At 37.1% G+C, this 19599-nt stretch overlaps 1 protein-coding gene across 8 annotated transcripts in view; it reads left to right on the top strand.

The window, feature by feature from the left end:
- The window catches only part of DGKQ (diacylglycerol kinase theta), an 82597-nt gene that overhangs the window by 35152 nt on the left and 27846 nt on the right, over positions 1-19599 (top strand). For all 8 annotated transcript variants that reach the window (XR_014951212.1, XM_031507460.3, XM_077790071.2 and 5 more), the window contains 10 exons: positions 598-723; positions 2141-2294; positions 6809-6877; positions 11166-11266; positions 12720-12943; positions 13760-13850; positions 15962-16016; positions 17141-17202; positions 17465-17615; positions 18447-18485. Coding sequence is in view for 7 of the 8 variants with exons in the window: in XM_031507460.3 (XP_031363320.2) it covers positions 598-723; positions 2141-2294; positions 6809-6877; positions 11166-11266; positions 12720-12943; positions 13760-13850; positions 15962-16016; positions 17141-17202; positions 17465-17615; positions 18447-18485 (1072 nt within the window). In the remaining variant the exon portion in view is untranslated. The remainder of the gene's footprint in view (positions 1-597; positions 724-2140; positions 2295-6808; positions 6878-11165; positions 11267-12719; positions 12944-13759; positions 13851-15961; positions 16017-17140; positions 17203-17464; positions 17616-18446; positions 18486-19599) is intronic.

Raw genomic sequence — 19599 nt, 5'->3', positions numbered from 1 at the left:
TAATTGCTTATTGGCAGGCAAAGGACATATGGGACTTCAGAATATACTACAAAGAGTGAGATGAACTTAAATGCTGATATATTCACAATGCTTTTGAACTCATGCTGAAAAATCTATGGAATGTGTATAACCTCCAAATAAAAAAAAAAAAAAAAAAATCAAGTATCTTATATAAAAGTTTCTTTGCAGAAGAAACTTTTCTGTGTGTTGAGTTATTGGCTGCATTGCATCCCTGGCAAACATTCTCTTGTCCTCATGCCTCCTGGAGTCTGACTGAGGCAAAACTGCCTATTTTCTTATCTTTTTACAGCACAGTAGATACAGAATACTGACATGTAGGATATTTTTTTTTTAATAATTTTTTTAGTGGACTGTGAAGGAAAAACACTGCGATACATTTTTTGATAGTTTTATCAAACTTCTTTTTTTAGTGAAATGTTAGATTGTTAAAGATTCGTGTTTATCTTGAGAAAAGCTGAATACCCTAGTATCTGTTGCTATTTCCTTGGAGCTATTTGAATTGCTGTTTTTAAAACTGTATTGAAAATGCATATGTATGTGATTCATGTAGTGCTAAATTGTGATGTATTCCCTCAGGATACTTACCACCACCACTGGAGGGAGGGAAACCTTTCTTCAAGTGCTCGTTGTGAATTTTGCAAAAAAACCTGTGGGTCTTCTGAGGTGCTCTCTGGCATGAGATGTGAATGGTGTGGCATCCTGGTATGTTGTGCTGCTGCATGTATTTGTGGGAACCACATATATATGAGCACGTGCTTATTTGAACACTTGATATAAACATAATTTATTTCCACATTGTATAAATATGTTTTGTATACACTTTGTAAATACACTTAAGCTATACAGTTATTTATTTGAATATATATCTTTTTTATGTGTTAGAGGGGAAATCTGATTTTTTAGATCCTCCTCATAGTAATTTTAATGAACAACTTTCAAAGTCACATCGAAGCTTTGTGTAAATCCAATGGAATTTATCAAGGCCTAATCATTATAGAACTGTGGTTAGATGCCTGCGGGCACTTTCTGTGTTATTCAGAATTTCTTTCAAATCATTAATTCTGAAAGGTTAAAGACTTAGCATTCTAATATGTTTACTATTATTTCAGTATAGAATAGGTCTTGCCTGTGTGGTTGGAGTTTTTTCAAGCTGTCAATATCAGTTTCTGTGTTTTTCCATTCACATGACACATGTTTATTTCCCATGCAAGTTGATGGTGCCCTTCAGTTATAATTCTGGAAACCAGAGCTTTTCACACACTGATAAACCATGTGCGGTGCAGATAACAATGATTCCATACACTTAATGCCACCTTGTATTAAAATATGATGGAAGTAAAAGCACCAGATGAGGTGGAAACTGAAAGTATATGTAAGAAATCATTAATTTGCTACTTAAGGCTAGATGAGGTACTCCATGTAGTAATGATTTAAAATAAAACTCTAGAGGTTATTCAGTATTTCAGGTATGATTTCAATGATTTTATTTTTTTTAATATTGTGGGGTTTGTATTTTAATCTGTGACTTAATTTCTGAGGTGTAGGGACCATATTTGAGAACAGTCTTAAGAAATATAACATGCTATGTGGCCATACATACAAAGGTGTATGTATTCAATAAAGGCAGAAGATTTGTAACAGTGTAAAGGCATAAACTATCCAATCACCTTTTGGAATAAAACTGAAAATAGTCTTACCTCAGAATCTGCAATACAGCTCTTTTCAAGTCATTCAGTATAACCTGTGCACCTTTTCTATTTCCCCCACACAGAGTGGAATATCAGAGTTTGAGACCAAAACTTTAAGCTTCTCCATGTAGCTGTATAAAAACCTTTCATTTTTAACAGAACAGGTTCATGATCCTTGAAAGTTTCTTGACATATTAAGACTCTCCAGTATTGGTAACACAAAACCTGAATTAAACAAATAAAAATATAAAGGCAGTATAATGGAGTATATATAGAGTACAATGGCAGATGGGCCATTTGTTTAATGAAGGTGATTTACAAAAGGTCTATATAATTCCTAACCTGAATTATACAATTTCAGTCATAGTTTGCTATGAATAAATTTACTTTCAATGTATATCACAAGTTTTAACTGATGCTGTTGTTTATAGGCTCATGCTGCTTGCTGTGTAATTGTCGCACCAGAATGTACCTTTGGAAGATTAAGGAATATGATTCTTCCTCCAAACTGTGTTCAACTGTTTTCTCGCAACTTTAGCAAATTGCATTGTTTTCGGATATCAGAAAACTTGCAAACAGAATCAGGTAAAAATTTCAAAGTTGAATGCAACTAATTGATGAGTATATTTAACCTAGAGTCGTCATTCGTATTATTGCTAATTTTTATTGGCTTTTGTGGCAATACTTCAACTTCTTGCTATTTCTGGGAGAGGTTAGGGATTTTTTACTCGATGTTGTGCAGAGTGCAGAAACTTCTGTTTACTGGTGCAGGGCAATTTGTGCACTATCCTTGGAACAAAGTAAGTGAAAACATAACATCAAAAAATGTGTGGTGTTAGTGTTATCATTGCTGGAAACATTTACTTCTTAACATCATGTATACTGATATTTTTATTTGTCATTTGGATTAAGCATTTATCCTTTTTAAGGTTTCTGTGCTGAAATAATTCCATGTGTCCAGGCAGGGTAATGTTCTGCTGCCATCTAGAGTGAATGTTTGTTTAACAGCTCTTCAGGAACAAGATTTTTTTTTAAGCCTGAGGTACATGGAAGTATTTTTAAATTTGTATTTTGATTATTACACATTAGTAAAACCTTTCTTTTGGTGCTTGAATAGAGTAGGAAAGGAAATAAAAGATAGGCAAAATACAGCTCATGAAAGTTAAATATTTGCAGCTGCTCTATTCTCAACCTGGCAGATTGCTCTTGAACTTTCTGCTCTGAACTCAGGTTTGGTTTTGGTGAGGAGAGGTGAACATGAGCAAGACCCTGTGTTCCGTGTGCAGAAGCTGTAGCAGAAGTCCTGCTACTGCATGAACTGCATGACCAGAGGTCTACACAACCCAGACATAGTCCAGTGACCTGTCAAAGGCAGAGAGAAGGAGTTAGGTTGCTTTTGTGGACTGGATTTTTTTCAATGAGTGTTTTTTCTTTTTAATGAATTTGCTTGCTAGTGGTAAAAAATGTAGTATAGTACCCACTTGAAAATCATGAAGTTACTAATGCTTCTAACATAAGAAGTAACCGAAACACAGAGTCTGGATGAGCTTCATTTTGCTGCAGGACTCACTGTGAACTCTGATTCAGTTCTATTGTTAAGTATTTCACAAGTATCCCAAAGGTTTAAGTAAAGATAAAGTTGATTATTATAACTAAGAGAAGTTAATCACAAACCTTTAAAATAGAGTCTTTGGTTTGACTTTTCTGATGTTAACTAAATTTCTCTCTGTAACAGTGGTGTGTTCTTTTAATATGTTAGACTTCCACCTTTTTTTATTTTTAAATCACCTGTTAATAAAATTGAACATGGTGCGCCTTAAGTGAAAGAATCCAAGCTACACAATTTTAGCTACACCTTCTAGTCTCTTCCTTCAATATTTTAAGAGATGGAAGAAAAGGTCTTCTGCTTTGACTCTTATGCTATGTGCTATGTGTGTTATTTCATGTTATGCATAGTCGAGGTTTTTTAAAGTAAGAATGGCTTTTTTGCATTGCTTTAATGGAAAAGTTTTTCTCATTATTTGAATTGAGAGAATCCAGCATATTTGAATTGAGAGAATCCAGCCATTAGCTTGTGGTCAGAAGCAGATACATAAGGATGGAGAAATATTCACTAATTTAATCTGGATCATTTCCAGTGCTTTATTGTGATATGAAGGGGGGGGGAATCTAATTGAATAAAACTCGCCTTGTTTGGAAAGTCAGAATGCATTTTTATAGTCCCTAGCCTGCATGTCACAGAGGTCTAGTATAGCAAAACCCTGTAAAATCTAATTTCTAACACAGGTTCCCTTTCCTGTGACCTATTAAAATTTTTGCCCCTTGGGCTTAGCTCCCCATCATCCAACGGGCAGCATCCTCCCAGGATGGAGGGGTGGCTGATACACAAGGGAGCAGTGCCCAAGCCATGGGGATGCTCCCCGTTCCTCCTGCTGCAGATCTGTTGCATACCTATGACCTTGACAGCTGCCTCAGCATTTGACATATTTCTGTTTTCTCATGGTCAGTGAGCCACAGCTGTGGCTCAGCAAAAAGCGTGGTGAGTAGTATTTGTGGTGCAGCAGCACCTTCCTTGTGCTCTGCTGTGCATATTTTGTTCTGTGTTTTCATAGTTGACAGTGCTTTTTTGCATCTTGGTTTAGCACCTACATGCTGAATGTTCAGGTACTAGTCTGGTGTCTCCAGGTGACTCTTTTTACACCAGCCACATCCTGTTGAGCCTTGCTTCAAAACCTGTTGCTGGATGTTTGCCATCCTCTGTCATCTGCTGAAGATCAGGTGTCTGCAGGTTGCCACCAAAAGCACTGGATACCATTGCTATATGCTCTTTTTCTTTGCCCAAATTCTTCCTCAAAGGCAGAACCAAGAATTGTCTTGAACTAATTCCCACATCATCCTGTGTCAAGGAAACTCAGTACTCTAGCCTTTTAGTCCTTCTTGTTACCCATGTTCACAAAACAGACCTTCATTTTCTCACAAAATCCCACTAGCTCCTGGTATGTGCTGAAAATTACCAAGAATATGTCATGAATCCAGCAGCTCTCTGATACTCTATTAGGATGTATTTGATGCTCCTCTGACAATGAATCAACTCGGGAAGGCTGCCCCAGGAGTTTCTGCTGCTTTTCCAGGAGAAAAGCATAGACTCTGGGTGGCAGATCTGGCTAAAGATTGTGTGCATGTTAGGGGTGGTTCAGGGGAGCAAGTAACGCCTTTGTTGAAGGATAATTAACACTTCTTCTGTGATGGCAGGCTCATTAAGAAATTCTCCTGAGGTGCATGCACAGAGAGTGCTCCTCTGTTGCCACAGCTGACAAAAGACATCACTGAAAAGACCAATCTGAGGTACAAAGAAGTATTGGCAGTTGCCTGGATGATTTGCCTGCTGCAGGCATAACTATTGCCAAGCTGATGGTTGGGAATTGCCAGATGACTTGTCCCATGCAGTAAATGAGCACAGCCATCATCACTGACCTGCTGGGGACCATTTGTCTGAAGTAGCTTTTGCCATGTTGTAAATGCTTAGCTTCATCACCAACATTCAGCAAATATCTCTCTGCTGGAAGGGGCTTCTTTTAAACTTGAGCTACCAGTAGATGCAATGGTAGAACAGTGTGGAGCCCCTTCCTCCAAATAATTCCCATCATAACAAATTTCAAAGAAGTCATTGAATTTCACTGGAAAAGTTTCAGGATGCTGTTGGTGTAGATTTCCCTACTACTCAGACTGAAGAAGAAAGTATAATAAAAGAAGTCAGCTTCTTCTCACCTACACTGAGAAAGAAAAGGGTTGGGAGCAATCAGGAGTAGTCATTTCCTATTGTTTTTTACTATTTCTTTTTTACTATTTCTTTTTTTTCTTTAACTTAATTGTCTAGAGTGAAATTCAAGAAGGCATTCAGCTTTCTCTTATTTTGGGTTGTTTCAGGACCATACTGTATAAATTTCTCTCCAGTCTGAAACTTGATCTGTTTCTGTCAGCTATAACAGGGAAAATATCTCAACACTCTTTATATTTTAAAAGCCTAACTTAAAAACATTGTTGGTCTTTCTTGTAGACACTTGAAGCATTACCCAAATATTCGGTGAGTTACCTGGTGTCAAGTTTAGGACTATTGCCTAGTACCCTTCTTGACGTGCTATGATTCTGCTTCTTGGAAGGTTCTCCTGCTTTAAGATTTTGACTTCCCCAGTACCTCTTTTGCTCTGAAGGTCTGCCTTTACTCGTTTTATTTTATATTTTCTTTCTTGTTTTGTGCTTTGTTTTCTTGGTTTCTCCCTCAGCTGCAAGGCATAGTTTTATGAAGGTGTTGTCTGGCTTATATCTTCTGGGAGCTTTGCCTGCATCCCAGTCAGGACTGACTGTGATTTTCAGTGGGTGTGAATGTGAATACCATTATTTGATGAGTATTTGCATTGCACTCTACTGCTACCCTCAGAGAAGGAATATTGATCATGTTTGGATTTGCACTGCTCTTGTATGGTGTATGGCTCTGAGTGTTAGAAGTAAGAACACAGTGAGGATGTTCTGCACAGAAACAAATGCAAAATGTTAGCAGCATTTATTTCAATCTTTTTTTAATATTTTATGTATGGTTTTGGAGGGGTTCATTATTTTCTGACATGTTAGCTCCTAGCTTTAGTGAGAGTGGTGAGCCTATAGTCTCTCTTCTGGAGAGTAGTGATTTCTTTCTCTTTGGATGTCAGTAACATTTTTCAGTTGTGGAAACTACTTCTATAACACCATTATTTCTGACTGGAAGGCTGGATTGGTGATTTAAAACTTAATGGAAACATCCATGCTTCAGAGACAGTCAAACATCATGACTTCAGAAAAGAAGAAATGGAGTAGTTGCAATATTAAAGCCAATAGTATAAGGATCTCATGGGTGCCTTCACTGTAGCTACATGGCAATGCAGATTTGTTTTTGTAATGCTATGAATTATTATCATAAAATAGGTAGAAAAAGAAAGTGTGCTTTTCTGACTGGCTCCTATTGTGTTAGCTTGTTTGATGGAAACTGTTCCTAAATAACAAACACCTTCTCCCTCCCATTTAAATTAACAAAAATCCTTTCTTAAAATGTCTCTCTTTTACAGATGAAGATGATGATGTTGATGGGTCAACACAAGGATCAACAAAAGATATCCAAATTTCAACCGACTCAAGTAAGCAAAATTTTAATAAGGGATGAATAGTCATTCATTTCTTTATTCGTATAAAAATAATTCATATAATTTTAATTTGTACTGCCTTATGAAAAAATTATATTAAATGGTTATTTTTTTAATTTTAGGTTTTAATTTCAGGTCCAAAGTTTTGGGCCGACACATTTATCCAGGGCCTTACAAATATCTCCTTGCTATTTTCTGTTGGTTGATATAAGTGGCAATCTATTAATTTCCTGGCTCAGTCACAAGCCACATATAAGTCTTTTCAGAAGCCATATCTCTGTGGGGATTTGGAACTCAAAGGGAACATGAACTTTGGACTTATCCAATGCTGTTTTATCCTTTTCCCAGGAAAACTAGATATCTTAGCTTCTGAAATCAAATTCTACACTTCAGTAAATTATGGCTAGAGTTAACCTTTTGTAGTTACTTTCCCTTTTGAAAGGGTAACCATGAATAACAGGTTATTTTCAGCTCAGTATCCCATGGTAAGAAAAAAACGAATGTATTTTTCTGGAGAAAGTCCTGATACTGTGTACTCTGATCCAACAGGAAAAGATAAAAGACGTTTAACAGTGAGGTGCCACTATTAAAAAACAGGCAGTGTTTAGCAGTGAGGTGCCAGTATTACAAAACGGGCAGTAATTCCTTTAAATACCACAATTTGATAAGTGCATCTCTTTCATATTAGCAAGGTGTTTTATATATAGGTGTATATATATATATATATATATACACACACACACACACTAAGTAGGGGTATGTAGACTTCACTTCTGTAACTGAATCATTTTCTCATATTTAAAAATTGGAACAGGTGGAAGGAAAAGCTTTACCTAATTTCAGGAGTGGTTATAGTTGAGCTTCTTGCCAAGGCTAGTTAGACAAATCAGACTGGCATAAGACACACTAACTTATATGTGTTGGATGAGCTCTTGACTCAGTGGAGAAATTTACTTCTGGATAACTAATTGTAGTATGTAGCTGTTTTTTCTTTTGTTAATATGCTTCCAGGAGCTCATGTGCAAGCAGGCCCTTTTTTGCTGAGTTGCAGTAAAAGTGTCCCCTGTGAGGAGGACAGTGACAAAATAAAATGTGATTTTTCACTGATAAAGCTGAAGAGGATTTTTGTGATGGATACTAGATTAGCAGCATTATGTTTATTTATCTAAGAAATATGCTTACGCTTAGGACATTACTTCTGGTCTGTAGATCTAAACTTGTTCTTTTAAACTAGTTTATTTTGAGAGTCGATCCAACTGTTCTTTGACTGTTCCTAAGACATGGAGAGCTCATAAAATATTCTCCAGTTACAATTACTAGGGATTCTCTTAGGCCAACTAGTATCTTATAAGAGCAGACTACAAAGGCGCAGCAAATGAAAACAAGTACTAGAACTTGGATGAATGTTTTTATTCTCAGATGGTTGTCTACTTTCTGGATTGCTAGAGAAAACAGCAGAGATTTTAATAGTGCTATGAAAGTTCACACTCAGAACATCAGCTGTGCTCTCAGAAACCAGTGTTCGCTTGTTTTCTCAAGTTATGTTAGCTCTAAAGAAGGTCACCCAGAACAGTGTCTTTTGGTTAGCATTTGTCTATGCTATAGTTACCATGGAGATCACTCTGACAGAAATCTGTGTCTGAAAGAATTTCACTCATTCTGGCATAGATCCAGCAGAATTTAAAGGAGTAGGTCACTTTCTGATGTATGCTACAGCCTCAGTGCAATGGTTGGTGAATTTCAAGGGTACTTCAGAAGTAAGAGTTGATGATATTTATATCTTCCTTATGTTGTAACTGAAAAGAAATTGACAACACATGCAACCACTATATTACGAAAACTGAAAATCCACGGTGATACTACTTTTCATATCAACAAAAAGAATTGGAAAGTCACAATGATCAGGGTTGGGTGTGGCTCTGAGTAAGCTGATTTAGTGAAAGATATCCCTGTCAGGATTCTTGTACTTTGTGATCCTTGAAGGCCACTTACAACCCAAATTATTTTATAATTCTGTGATTTTATTTATTCTGTTTCTATCTGTTTTTCTTTGTACATCATCTGTTATACAGGCTTGCCTCCAGAGAGTCACAGCATGACTGAGGTTAGAGGCAGTATGGAGGTTAAGATAGCCTCCTGCTCAAGCAAGGTCACTCAGAGCAGTTATCATGTTCAGTAAGGTTTTGAATATCATAATACAGTCATGGAATGGTTTGAGTTAGAAGGGACCTCAAAGATCATCTAGTCACAATCACCCTGGCATGGGTAAGGACATCTGCCACTAGATCAGTCAATGTAGCCCGTTTTGTCCCAGGAGAGACCAGGATGGGAGGCTGTACTGGGGACTGCTTTGTTGTGCAATGAGGTCTTCATGTTATGTAACGAAAACATCCTTGCACACACATTGTACCATTACCGGTGGAATTGATAATGAAGAAATATACTTAAGAAGTAGCCAAGTCTACATTGAAAAAGAAGTCCAAGCATAGTTGTCACATTTCAGAATAAGGAGAAATAAAGATAATGAGAATTAAGGTATCATGATTTTTCTTCCAGGGTTAGAATCTCATTTTTAAAAGACTGCTTTCACACATAAGTGATAATCCTGTAGTCAACCCTTTAGTTCTATGGTGTCTACTTTTGATTGGAAAACATATACTGAAGCAGAAAAGGTGGATTAGTTTCAGGTGGTTCAAGAAAGCTGTCGCTTAAGTGTCCTTGCTAAGTAGTTATACACTGCAGCCTTTCCTCATAATCCGCCACTACAGCATTGAGATACCTAGTGATGCACATTTCTGCCTGGATTCTTGCTTGCTTTTTATCAGTCGTCAGTTAGAGGTGGTTTGGTGGTTTTCTTCCTCCAGTTCCAATTCTCCTTTTTAATCCTTCTGTGGTAAATGGCAATTTGCTACTGTGCTTCATTGAACCTAAAAGCTGATATTATTTGAGAGCAAAAAGCTGCTTGTATTTTATTCTGTACTGTGAAGTACTTCCAAGCTTTAAGGGAAGCATGGAAGTAGGCTCCAGCATGTAATATATCTCCTTTACAATGTGCATTAACAGGCTGCATGATTAAGCAGTTGTGTGAGCATTACAGCTGGTATATGTAGCTTTCACTTAATATTTCTAACATTGCAAGAATTGCAAGTGATAGCTTCTGGTGATTGTACTACACAATGATGAATTCAGGTGTACAGATTTATTGTGAGATCAGACTGTAACACTGTGCTGTACAATGGGTGACTTCTGTTAAAGTTCAGTCCAATACTGCAATAAAAAGGGCATATTCTGTCAGTGAGAAATACTTATGTCTGATGCTGTAAAGCATCAGCTCTGGGGAGTACCTGCAAGAACCTGCAAAACTGAGCATCATGTCTTCTTAAAGATGTGATCAGAAGAGGACACAAGGTCTGTCTTAATGAAATTTCCTTTTTGGTCTGGGTTAATTAACTTGGTTTCCTTTCCAGAGGCAGTAAGGACACATGTAATACAATGGTAATATTAACTTGTTCCTAAAACCTCTCAAAACTTGCCTGTTCTATGAGAATTTACTTGCACTTTGCTATTCCTCTTTAAAAAGTTGCTTGAGAGAGAGACTTAGTCATACAACAACCTGTACTTGAGTCACAACCCATCTTTGTGAAAGGTGAACCTGAAATCTTTCACTCTTCACCCTTTCACAGATGTCTGTGTAACAACCTGAGCTCAAGAGTTTGAGCACTGACTTCATAAGGCTTTAGTGAAATGAAACACAGCAAAAGGCTGAAGGTCTTCATTTGCTGTACCTTCTTTCTTCCAGTTTTTCTGTTGTCCCTGTGTTTTCCTCCTGTTGCCTGTACACTTAACTAGCTATTTTAAGGAACTTTATTGGAAGCACATTCTAAGAATTGGCAGTGCTTTGGGAGCTATTCTGAAGGGGGTGGCACTTTGTCTTGGTCTTCAAGTTGTTCAACTTGTCAATAATATATGCAGTCTTGAATGCTGAGGATGAAGAAGCGATAACATACACAGTCTGGTTGTTACAGTTATATCAAAAGTCAGGATAAAACTGTGATTACTTATCCCTCTTTCCTCTCTGAATGTACCCCTGTTTTAAATGAATGATAACAAAACAAAATTTAAAATATTCAGCCTCAAAGCTTGTCCTATGACAAAGAACATTACCATGAAGAAACATTTCAGTGAGTTAAAAGCAGGTTTTTAGTAGTTATATTATATCCTTCCTATTCAGGTAGCTTTCCAATTCAAGGTGTGTTAATGAAATACAATTGTTTCCATTCAGGTAAACAAACACTAAAGATATTTGATGGGAATGATGCAGTGAAACGCAATCAATTTCGACTAATTTCAGTTCCAAGGATTGCAAAAAATGAAGAAGTTGTGGTAAGATACCCAGTGAGGGTCAATTTTACAGTGTATTTCATGTAATTTCGTATTACAATAGTAAAAAACTAAGTTTTAGAAATGTAATTCAACAACAACAAAAATCTGTGAATGGTCCATAATACTACAACGTAATTTGACTTCTTCAGGTAGTACTTCTATTTTAGAGCATCTGAGGAAATGGTGGCTTACATATCTGTAGCATAATGGTGACCACAGTATCACATGTTTAGCAGTCATTCTGCTACATGGTGTTAGTCTGAAGCCTGATTTTACTGATACAAGCAATACAGGATAACCAACTCCTTTTCTATAGTAGAGGTTTGGTATTTATCCTGGACAGCCACCAATATTGCACTTGAGTTAATCAGTTTTGAACACCAAAGCTTGTTATAGTTATCTCCATCCCTTGGTTATGAAAATAACGAATTACTGATCACATACTGGCCCCTCTCTAGCTTTTCTAGTGTTCCATCTGGGATGGAAAAATTACTTAGTACTAAATCAAGTGTGCTATACAGATCTTTATTTACTGGGCTAGGCAGAGACTCCATGCTGTGAGAGATAAATCCCAGAGGGGGAATAGGGTGGTTCACAATAAAATTGTGCATGGTGAGGTCTCAGAGTCATACAGACTTGGCAGAGAAGTCTGACTACATCAGAATTTTGAAAATATAAAGCTAAAGATCATTAGGACTTTTATTTTGATACTGTGCTCAAAATCAACAGGAATTTTGCAAAGGGTTTATAGTGTTCTGCATGTCAAAGATCTTTAAGAAAAACTATATACAGGACTGAAAACACTTTTATTTAGGAGTGCTACTTGCCTTTCAAGCACATTTTACCAGGCTGGCACTTGTAATACCAGAGAAGAGCAATACAAGTTCTTACAAGTTAGCTGTATTGACCGCAGCATCTGTGTGCAGAGGTGCTGCAGGCATGAGCCCATTATGGATGTAAACTTTCTGTGTGCATCTTGCAAAGACAGACCTTCCCTTCCCTCTCCACAGGTGTGTGGATTCAGGGCAGCTTTGTGGCTGAGAAGCTTACTAATTCTTGGCATTCCTAAGTGCAAGAAGACTGAGTAGGCAGACTTAGATCAATCTAGTGTAGTTTAACATTTTCCTTGTAGACTAAATTTTGCATGCATGAATGTAGATTTATTTGACCTGGATTTTTACATTTGGTTTCAAAATTACTATTGCTTGCCAAAAAAACTGTAGATTATGTTCAAATACATGGATATCTCAAGCTTTCTTTTTTCATGTTCACTGAAATTTGTTTTCAAAACTTCATTCTTGTTTTGATTTTTTTTTGCCATTGCTGTGTATCCACTGCTCTAAAGTTAGAACATACATTGAAGGTTAATTTCGTAAATCAGGTATTTATAATGTCTATGGCTGTATAGGTATTGATGGTGTCTTTTCAAGTAATTTATCTTGCTGTGTTTTAGGAAGCTGCTTTGAGGGTGTACTACATAAATGATGACCAGCAGGAATATGAGCTTCAGACCTTTACACAGCAGGTGCTGCTCTCTGATGATGTTATCAACAGGAATGATGCAGCAGAGGACAGCAACTTGGGCTCAGTATTCCGAGAATCTGTTCCTGAAGCTTGGATCATCAGAGCCAAGCCAAAGGACGAAGAAGTGATCAGAATTTATCCTGCCTGGCTGAAGTGAGTATTTTCCTTCTTGATCACAAGGTTATTCTTCTTGACTACATTTGTCCTCTGTGGTCTAAATCTGTTTGCTTTAGTTACTGAAGCTGCAGAACTCTTAACAGAGAGTGCAGTATTTCTCTGTATTTCAGGATTCTTCTGTTCATTTTTCTGAATGGGTAGTGTGTATAATATTTCTTTCCATGCCTGGAAGCCCTTGGGTTTCTTTATATGCGTGGAACATACAGGGCAACTTGTGCAGTTCTGTAATTGTGTGTTTGGCTAGAAAGATGCAACCCATCTGTAAACAAATTATGACATACATATCACTTGAAAAATTTTTGGATTTTTTTTTAAGAAATGTGAAGTAGAATGAGCTACAGTGCAATGTCCCATGTGAGATGAGGAAGAAAAAACTGTATTAAAAAAACAACTAAACAAAACCAACAACTATACACTTTGCCACTGAGACAGTATGAACTTTAAGCATATTTAGTAGTGGAAACAAAATGGCCTGGACCTACTAATTTCTGAAGACTTGGATAAAATTTAACCATGTTTTCATTTTGCTGTTGCAACTGCACTGACAAGTTTTATCAAGGACTTGCAGGTTATCGTTGTGATTATGAAGAAGCTAATGCTTCTAATTACAAGTGTTATTAGCAGTTCCTCGAGATGAAAGTGTTTTCTTGTCTGTGGCACTGGTACCACATCTGCCATGAGCCTCAGTGAACAACTTTCTTCAACTAATGCAAATATGTTTGAGAAAATTCTATACTTAGTTTAAAAAAGTACACACCGGATAGATCCTGAAATAAGTATTTTTTTCCTTAGAGTGGGAATGGCATATGTTTCTCTACGAGTAAATAAGGATAGCACTGTACAGACTGTGATCAAAGAAGTGCTTCCATTAATTGGAAGGCAGGTAAGTGAAAGATTTTAAGCGTGTTCATATACCACCTGAGTGATCCTGAAAGTGTATCTTTTTCTCTTCAGAAAAATTACAGTCCCTTAATTCACAATTATTGTAAATGTTGTTAGCATTTGGTAGATGATCTTTTGTGACCAGCATGTTGCTAAAAGCTTAACACAGTCTTCAGGGTAGGTAGTCACTGCTGACTCATATTCAACTTGCCATCAACCCAGTCTATAAGATCTTATTCCACAGGGCTGCTCTCCAGCTCTCATCCCACAGTTTATATTTTTACCCAGGATTACCTCGTCCCAGGTTAAGAAACTGGCAGTAGCTCTTGTTAAAAATTTCATATGGTTGATGACTGCCCAGCTCTCTAATACATCCACATAAGGGTCTCCTACCTTTAAGGGTGTCCACAGCTCCTTCTAGTTTAGTATAATCAGGAAAATCACGGTGCATTTGATTTCTTCATCCAGACAATTTATAAAAACATTAAAGAGCGCTGCAGAAATTTTCTTCCTATGGTAGCAAGCAGCATCTCTGTAGCCCCTCTGTAAGTAATGCAAGGAAAGATTCAAGGTAGAAATGGCACCCACATTCTTTACTGTCTGGATTACTTCCCACATCGCTGGAAAATTCTAGATACATCTTGTAATCTTGTAGATGCACGTGCTTTCCTTGGAAGATAATCTCTTTTCAATCTGCCTGTCCTTCTTAGGGTTGGTGCCAAAACAGCATGACTTTCAGGAAATGTGTTAGTAGACTTTGCTAGCATGCCAAGCCATTGGCAGGCCTAGCCTCCCCAGTGTGGAGAGACAAAGCTGTAGTGTGCACATTTTAGTCAGCGCCTGGGACCTGTGAGCACACCAGCAAATCATCACAGTCCCACTGCTCTAGGGCATAGCCATGCTTGCAAAGGGTGATTGCTGCCCTTTGTGCTTACTTACAGGGTACATAAGAATATGCATGTGACTAGCTCTCTGCAATAACTGGTATTCATGATCTGTCTAAGTGTATCCAGCTGTGTAAAGCATGCAGCTTATTTTGGCTACACGATACTTCCGGGATTTGTTGTCAGTCCATCTCCTCAAGTGCTGCAGACCTTTTAGGAACAACCATGTTCAAAGTTTTGTCTCATTTGAAAAAAGCAACTGTCAAACAGTATAGTTGGAAATTCTGTTAGGGAAAGATTGTCACTCCTCTGTATTTGGGCAGCTAGATGTATGCTGTAAGAGGCTTAATTCTTTGGCTCAATTGCAATTTCTTCAGTAGTGGTAATTTTTAAGTGTTCTACTTGCTTCTCTGTATAAACATGCACATACAGGAAATCTCTTTTTAATATCCAGAATTTGCCTGTTCTGCAAATTGCTTCCATCAAGTATCAGGCAAAGCACATGTAGGGAGTTGAGGTTCTTTACACCTCCATTCATGACCCGTAAAGCAAGATCATTTGTCTCTTGAGTCTCATGGCCAAAATTAAAATCCTTCCTCCTGAATGTCCTTCAGTCCTGCATGTCATATATTTTCAGGGTTTCAGACATTGTTGTAAATGGTACAGCTCTTGGTTGTGCCGGCTTTTCTGGTCCAGCTGCAAGGGACTTGAGAGGTCCCTGGCAATAGTTTGGAGAAGAGACTGGCACATATGAAGAGAGTTTTGTTCCATCAGTGCCTGGAGTGTCCCAGGAATGGGGAATGGTCAGCCCGCTTTTGCCAAGCTGGTTCCTGGGCAATCTTCTCCAAGAGCAGGGTCATTCCCAGTCCTGCATGCTTCCTCTAGAAGACAGTCAGGAAATACTCCAGATGAGCTAGCTGTTCATCGCTGAAGCAGGAATGGGATTAACCATGCTGTATACAGCGGTCCCTTCACAATGTGGCTGTGAGAATGCCAGTGTTTTCAGGAGCATGGGAGCATGATGTAAAATGAAGATTATTCCTGTCTTGGAAGAAGTTGGTTGGAGGAAGAACATCATGGTTGATTTTAAAATTCTTATATTTTAAAAAACATTTAAGTTTCCATGCTATTTTATACACCATGGACAGGATATAACACACAATAATGTAAACATGTGGCAAAATTATGTCAGTCAGAAGCTGCATTTACATGCCGTATCTTTTGGCAGACGGAGTGCCTCCAGAATTTCAAATTGGTGGAAGTTCTTATGGGCAGTAAGCAAGGTAAGTCAAGGAGCATTGGCCAAAGACATCTGATCTCTGTGGGCTTTTTCCCCCATTCTAACAGTCACAGTTCATTTTCTACAATAAAAAATGCAAATGAAAATAAACTTCATGGTGATGTTGAAATACTTAATCAGAAGTGATGCTGATTCTTTTTAGTCCTGTGTGTCAAGTGGGAATAAGTTTCCCTTTCATTATTACATAAAAACTCATTTGTGGTTTCTGGTGGATATTGAGACTTCTGCCCTGTTTTGGGGAGCTATGTTTAACTGACATAATTTTCTTAATTACAGTTATTTATCAAATATTAATTCTAAAGTTCAAATGGCTTCTTTCCTCTGTCTTCTTTCCTCCTGACACAACCCCTGAAGAATAAAAGTTCAAAGACAATCCAAAAAATATGGTTGTGTGTTAGGAAGAACAGAAATCTGCAGTCCTAGAATTGCTCAAGTGTTTTGTGATCCTGCAGGAGCTGGGCTGGTGTTCTCCAAATTGACATCTCTTTGTGCTTTAGTCTTTGTAAGGTTGCATGGAGAAATAAAGACCTTGAAGTAATCTAATGCTGACCAGAGCTGAATAAATATCTTGATAGTTCAAATACTGTCTCAATGCTTTGCTTTATTTGCAAACATAATTGTGAAGTTGTTTCATAAGGTTACTGCAACTTTGTGAATGTCATGATCTTTCTTGGTTTCTGGTGCTCTGTTTTAAAGCATCATTTGCAACCTCATATTCAATGAAAGTTGTTAGAATTGTTTTAATAAAACACAGAAGATGGTTATATTTGTACTTGTTAGGAAATACAGTTTGAAAGTCTTCTGTCAAACTGTTAGATTATTACCAAAGTACTGCTTGTCTTTTAAGTGGGTTCAGGCTGTTTCTGCCTTTTTTTAAAGGGAGAGTGGTATTTAAGAACTGTGGAAAGAGTCAGACTGTTCCAAGCACCTATGTGTTTTTATTGTTGGATAAGACATAGCTCACATCTGCATGGTCCTTTATGAGAAAATTAGTTGTATGGAGAGCTGTACTTTTTCTCTAAATTTTCTTCTTTTTGTTTTTGTGTAATTGAGCCTGATAATAATTTATATGCTTTCTAACATAATTAATGTTCTTGCCCTCTCCAGTTCAGCGCATGGTCTTGGACAATCAGGAACTGATTCTTAACAGACTCAAGGACATAAGAAAGGTGAATCTGAAAAAGAAACGTGTTTTGTTTTGTTTTGTTTTTAGTGAGTATGGAGTCCCCTTTCTTACAGAAAGAGTCATTGGTTACCCTCTAAGCAGGCTCAAGGGTAGAGAAGCTAAGTGCTTGAACTGAAGTTTGTTTCTGTTTCTGATATCCTATAGGCATAGAGGACATGATTGCTAAGTGCAGAACTATCTTGGATTTTGCCTCACAATATCTTTTTGTGAAATGTCATATCATTTGTTTTTCTTTATTTTGGTAGACTTCAATACGTCAGATGAATCAAACAAGATTTTACATTGTAGAAAACAGTAAATCCATTGTACAAGTAAATTTATTTGTCGGTGGCCTTCCACCTCAGCTTTCCCCTGAAGAATACACAAATATTCTCAAGGAAGAATTAGCTATCAAAAGTAAGTAAACAAGTACATTTTCAGACACATTAACTTGTACAGAACAAAATTTAGAAGCATCAATAGCTCATTTTTCTTATTATTCCAACTTTTTCTGACCTGATTTTAAAAAAATCATTCTGCCTTTTAGTGTTATATGGGCTTTTAAATGATTTTAACATGCACACAGTTTCAGGAGAGATGTGACAGCTTATAATTTACAGAATAATTAATATGTTACTCTAGTTATAAGTGACTACATTTTTTTTTTTTTGTATGTTTATGTGAAAAAGCCTCATTTTTTAGAAGAATTATACATACCTTAAACTATGTACAGAATATCCCTTGCCTTTTTTAACCTCTGACACTTGTCTGGGCTGTTCCCCATGTTAGTCATGAGCTCTGTGCCTCATCATGAAGCAGTATGAGCAGTGTGTGCACATACATATGGACAGACACTCAGGGAAAAGAATTTATTTTTCTCTTTCAAAGAAGTCTAATTGAATTCTCATAATACTCCTTCAACCAATACCTTCTATAAACAGTGTCAGGAATGTGTCATGCTTTTTGCTTCAGGAAACAGCATTTTTCCCAATCTTTTATGTCACTTCAAGGGGAATTAAACTTGAAATGCCAGAAAGAATTCTTAGTCACCTTTTATGAAAATCAGTTTAGTTGTTCTTATTTGCAAAGTAAACATGAGAGGAAAAGTGTTAGCTGGAGGTTCTCCCTGTATTTGTATAACTTTTAATATTTATTTATATTATATTTATGTAACTTTTTAAAATACTTTAAAATATTTACTCTAAATGTACCCAAGGTTTTATATGTTTATATTTTTACCCTTTGCAGCAAATGTAGTATCTGTGAGTCATGTTTATCAAGCACAAGGTAAGCATTAAAACTTTTAGTCTTGCAAACAATGTCTATGTTCAACACTGCAGTCTAATAATAGAGGCTGGAAGCTCAGAGTATGTTAGTCTTACTGCATAAGCAAAAAGCCCTTCAGGTAAAAAGTAACACATTGTACGTACGAAGAGCAGTGGATTAGGGGTTACCTTATGAAGAAAAGTTAAAAGGTTGGCTTCATGCCTTGTGAAACAGAAGGTGTTAATATTTCATTATAAAAATGACTTTTGAAGTTACACTTCAACTGAATAATCTAACATCACAGAACTGTTAATATTCTTCAAGTGAAGGATTTTTAGTCTCTTTGAGAATACTAAAACTTGGTACTGCTTTTGGACTCAATGAGACTGTTTCATAGTCACTGTTTCCTAGTAGTGTTAAGAGCTAGAGTTCAATGGCTGAAAGCTGAAGAAAATAAATGCATTCATCCTTTGAGCTTTCTTTGCTTTTGCTGTGTGAATTTTATTTCAGTGAGGTCGGAGAAGCCATGAGGCTTCTGACAGCTGAAGCAGCAGTGGCTCTGGGCAGCTTTAGTGCAGTGGTCAGGTGGAGATCTACATTTGGTAAAAATTTAAAGTGTGGAATCTTCTCTTTATGTTTAAGTGTCTATAGTTGAGATGTTTCACATCCTTTGGCAGGCTTAACTTCCACATGTCTGCTAAATGGGTCTTTCTATAGCATTGTTTTGAAGACTGATGTGTGCTTCCTTTGGGTTATTTGCTGTCTCCACATGACTAACTGATACTGATTGATTGTGATTTTTGCATAGGAAAAGTGTAAAGCTTTCCAATGTACCTTCTCCTTTCTGTATTTGTCAGTGGTGAATACTTGGTTTTGTGATACTTGTCCTATATCACAGTATCATTAAACCAAATTTACAGGCATGTGCTTTTCAGACGTTTCTGCTTGTATGTGATTTTATTGCCACTTTCTTCTTATGTTTGTATTTTTGTAGTTCTCATAACTGCCTAACTCCTATTTTGTCACAACCAGGTTATGTTACTGGCCTACATCTCATATCCTGCCCTGTTTTCTGTTTTCCTCCTCACCAAATATCTTACTTTACACTGTCTTGTCAGTATTTATTTTGTTTTTT

Source organism: Lonchura striata, chromosome Z (assembly GCF_050655825.1).
Source record: "Lonchura striata isolate lonStrDom1 chromosome Z, ASM5065582v1, whole genome shotgun sequence".
NCBI lineage: Eukaryota > Metazoa > Chordata > Aves > Passeriformes > Estrildidae > Lonchura > Lonchura striata.
The sequence above is the reverse complement of the archived record's forward strand: the minus strand, read 5'-3'. Positions and strand labels throughout refer to the sequence as shown.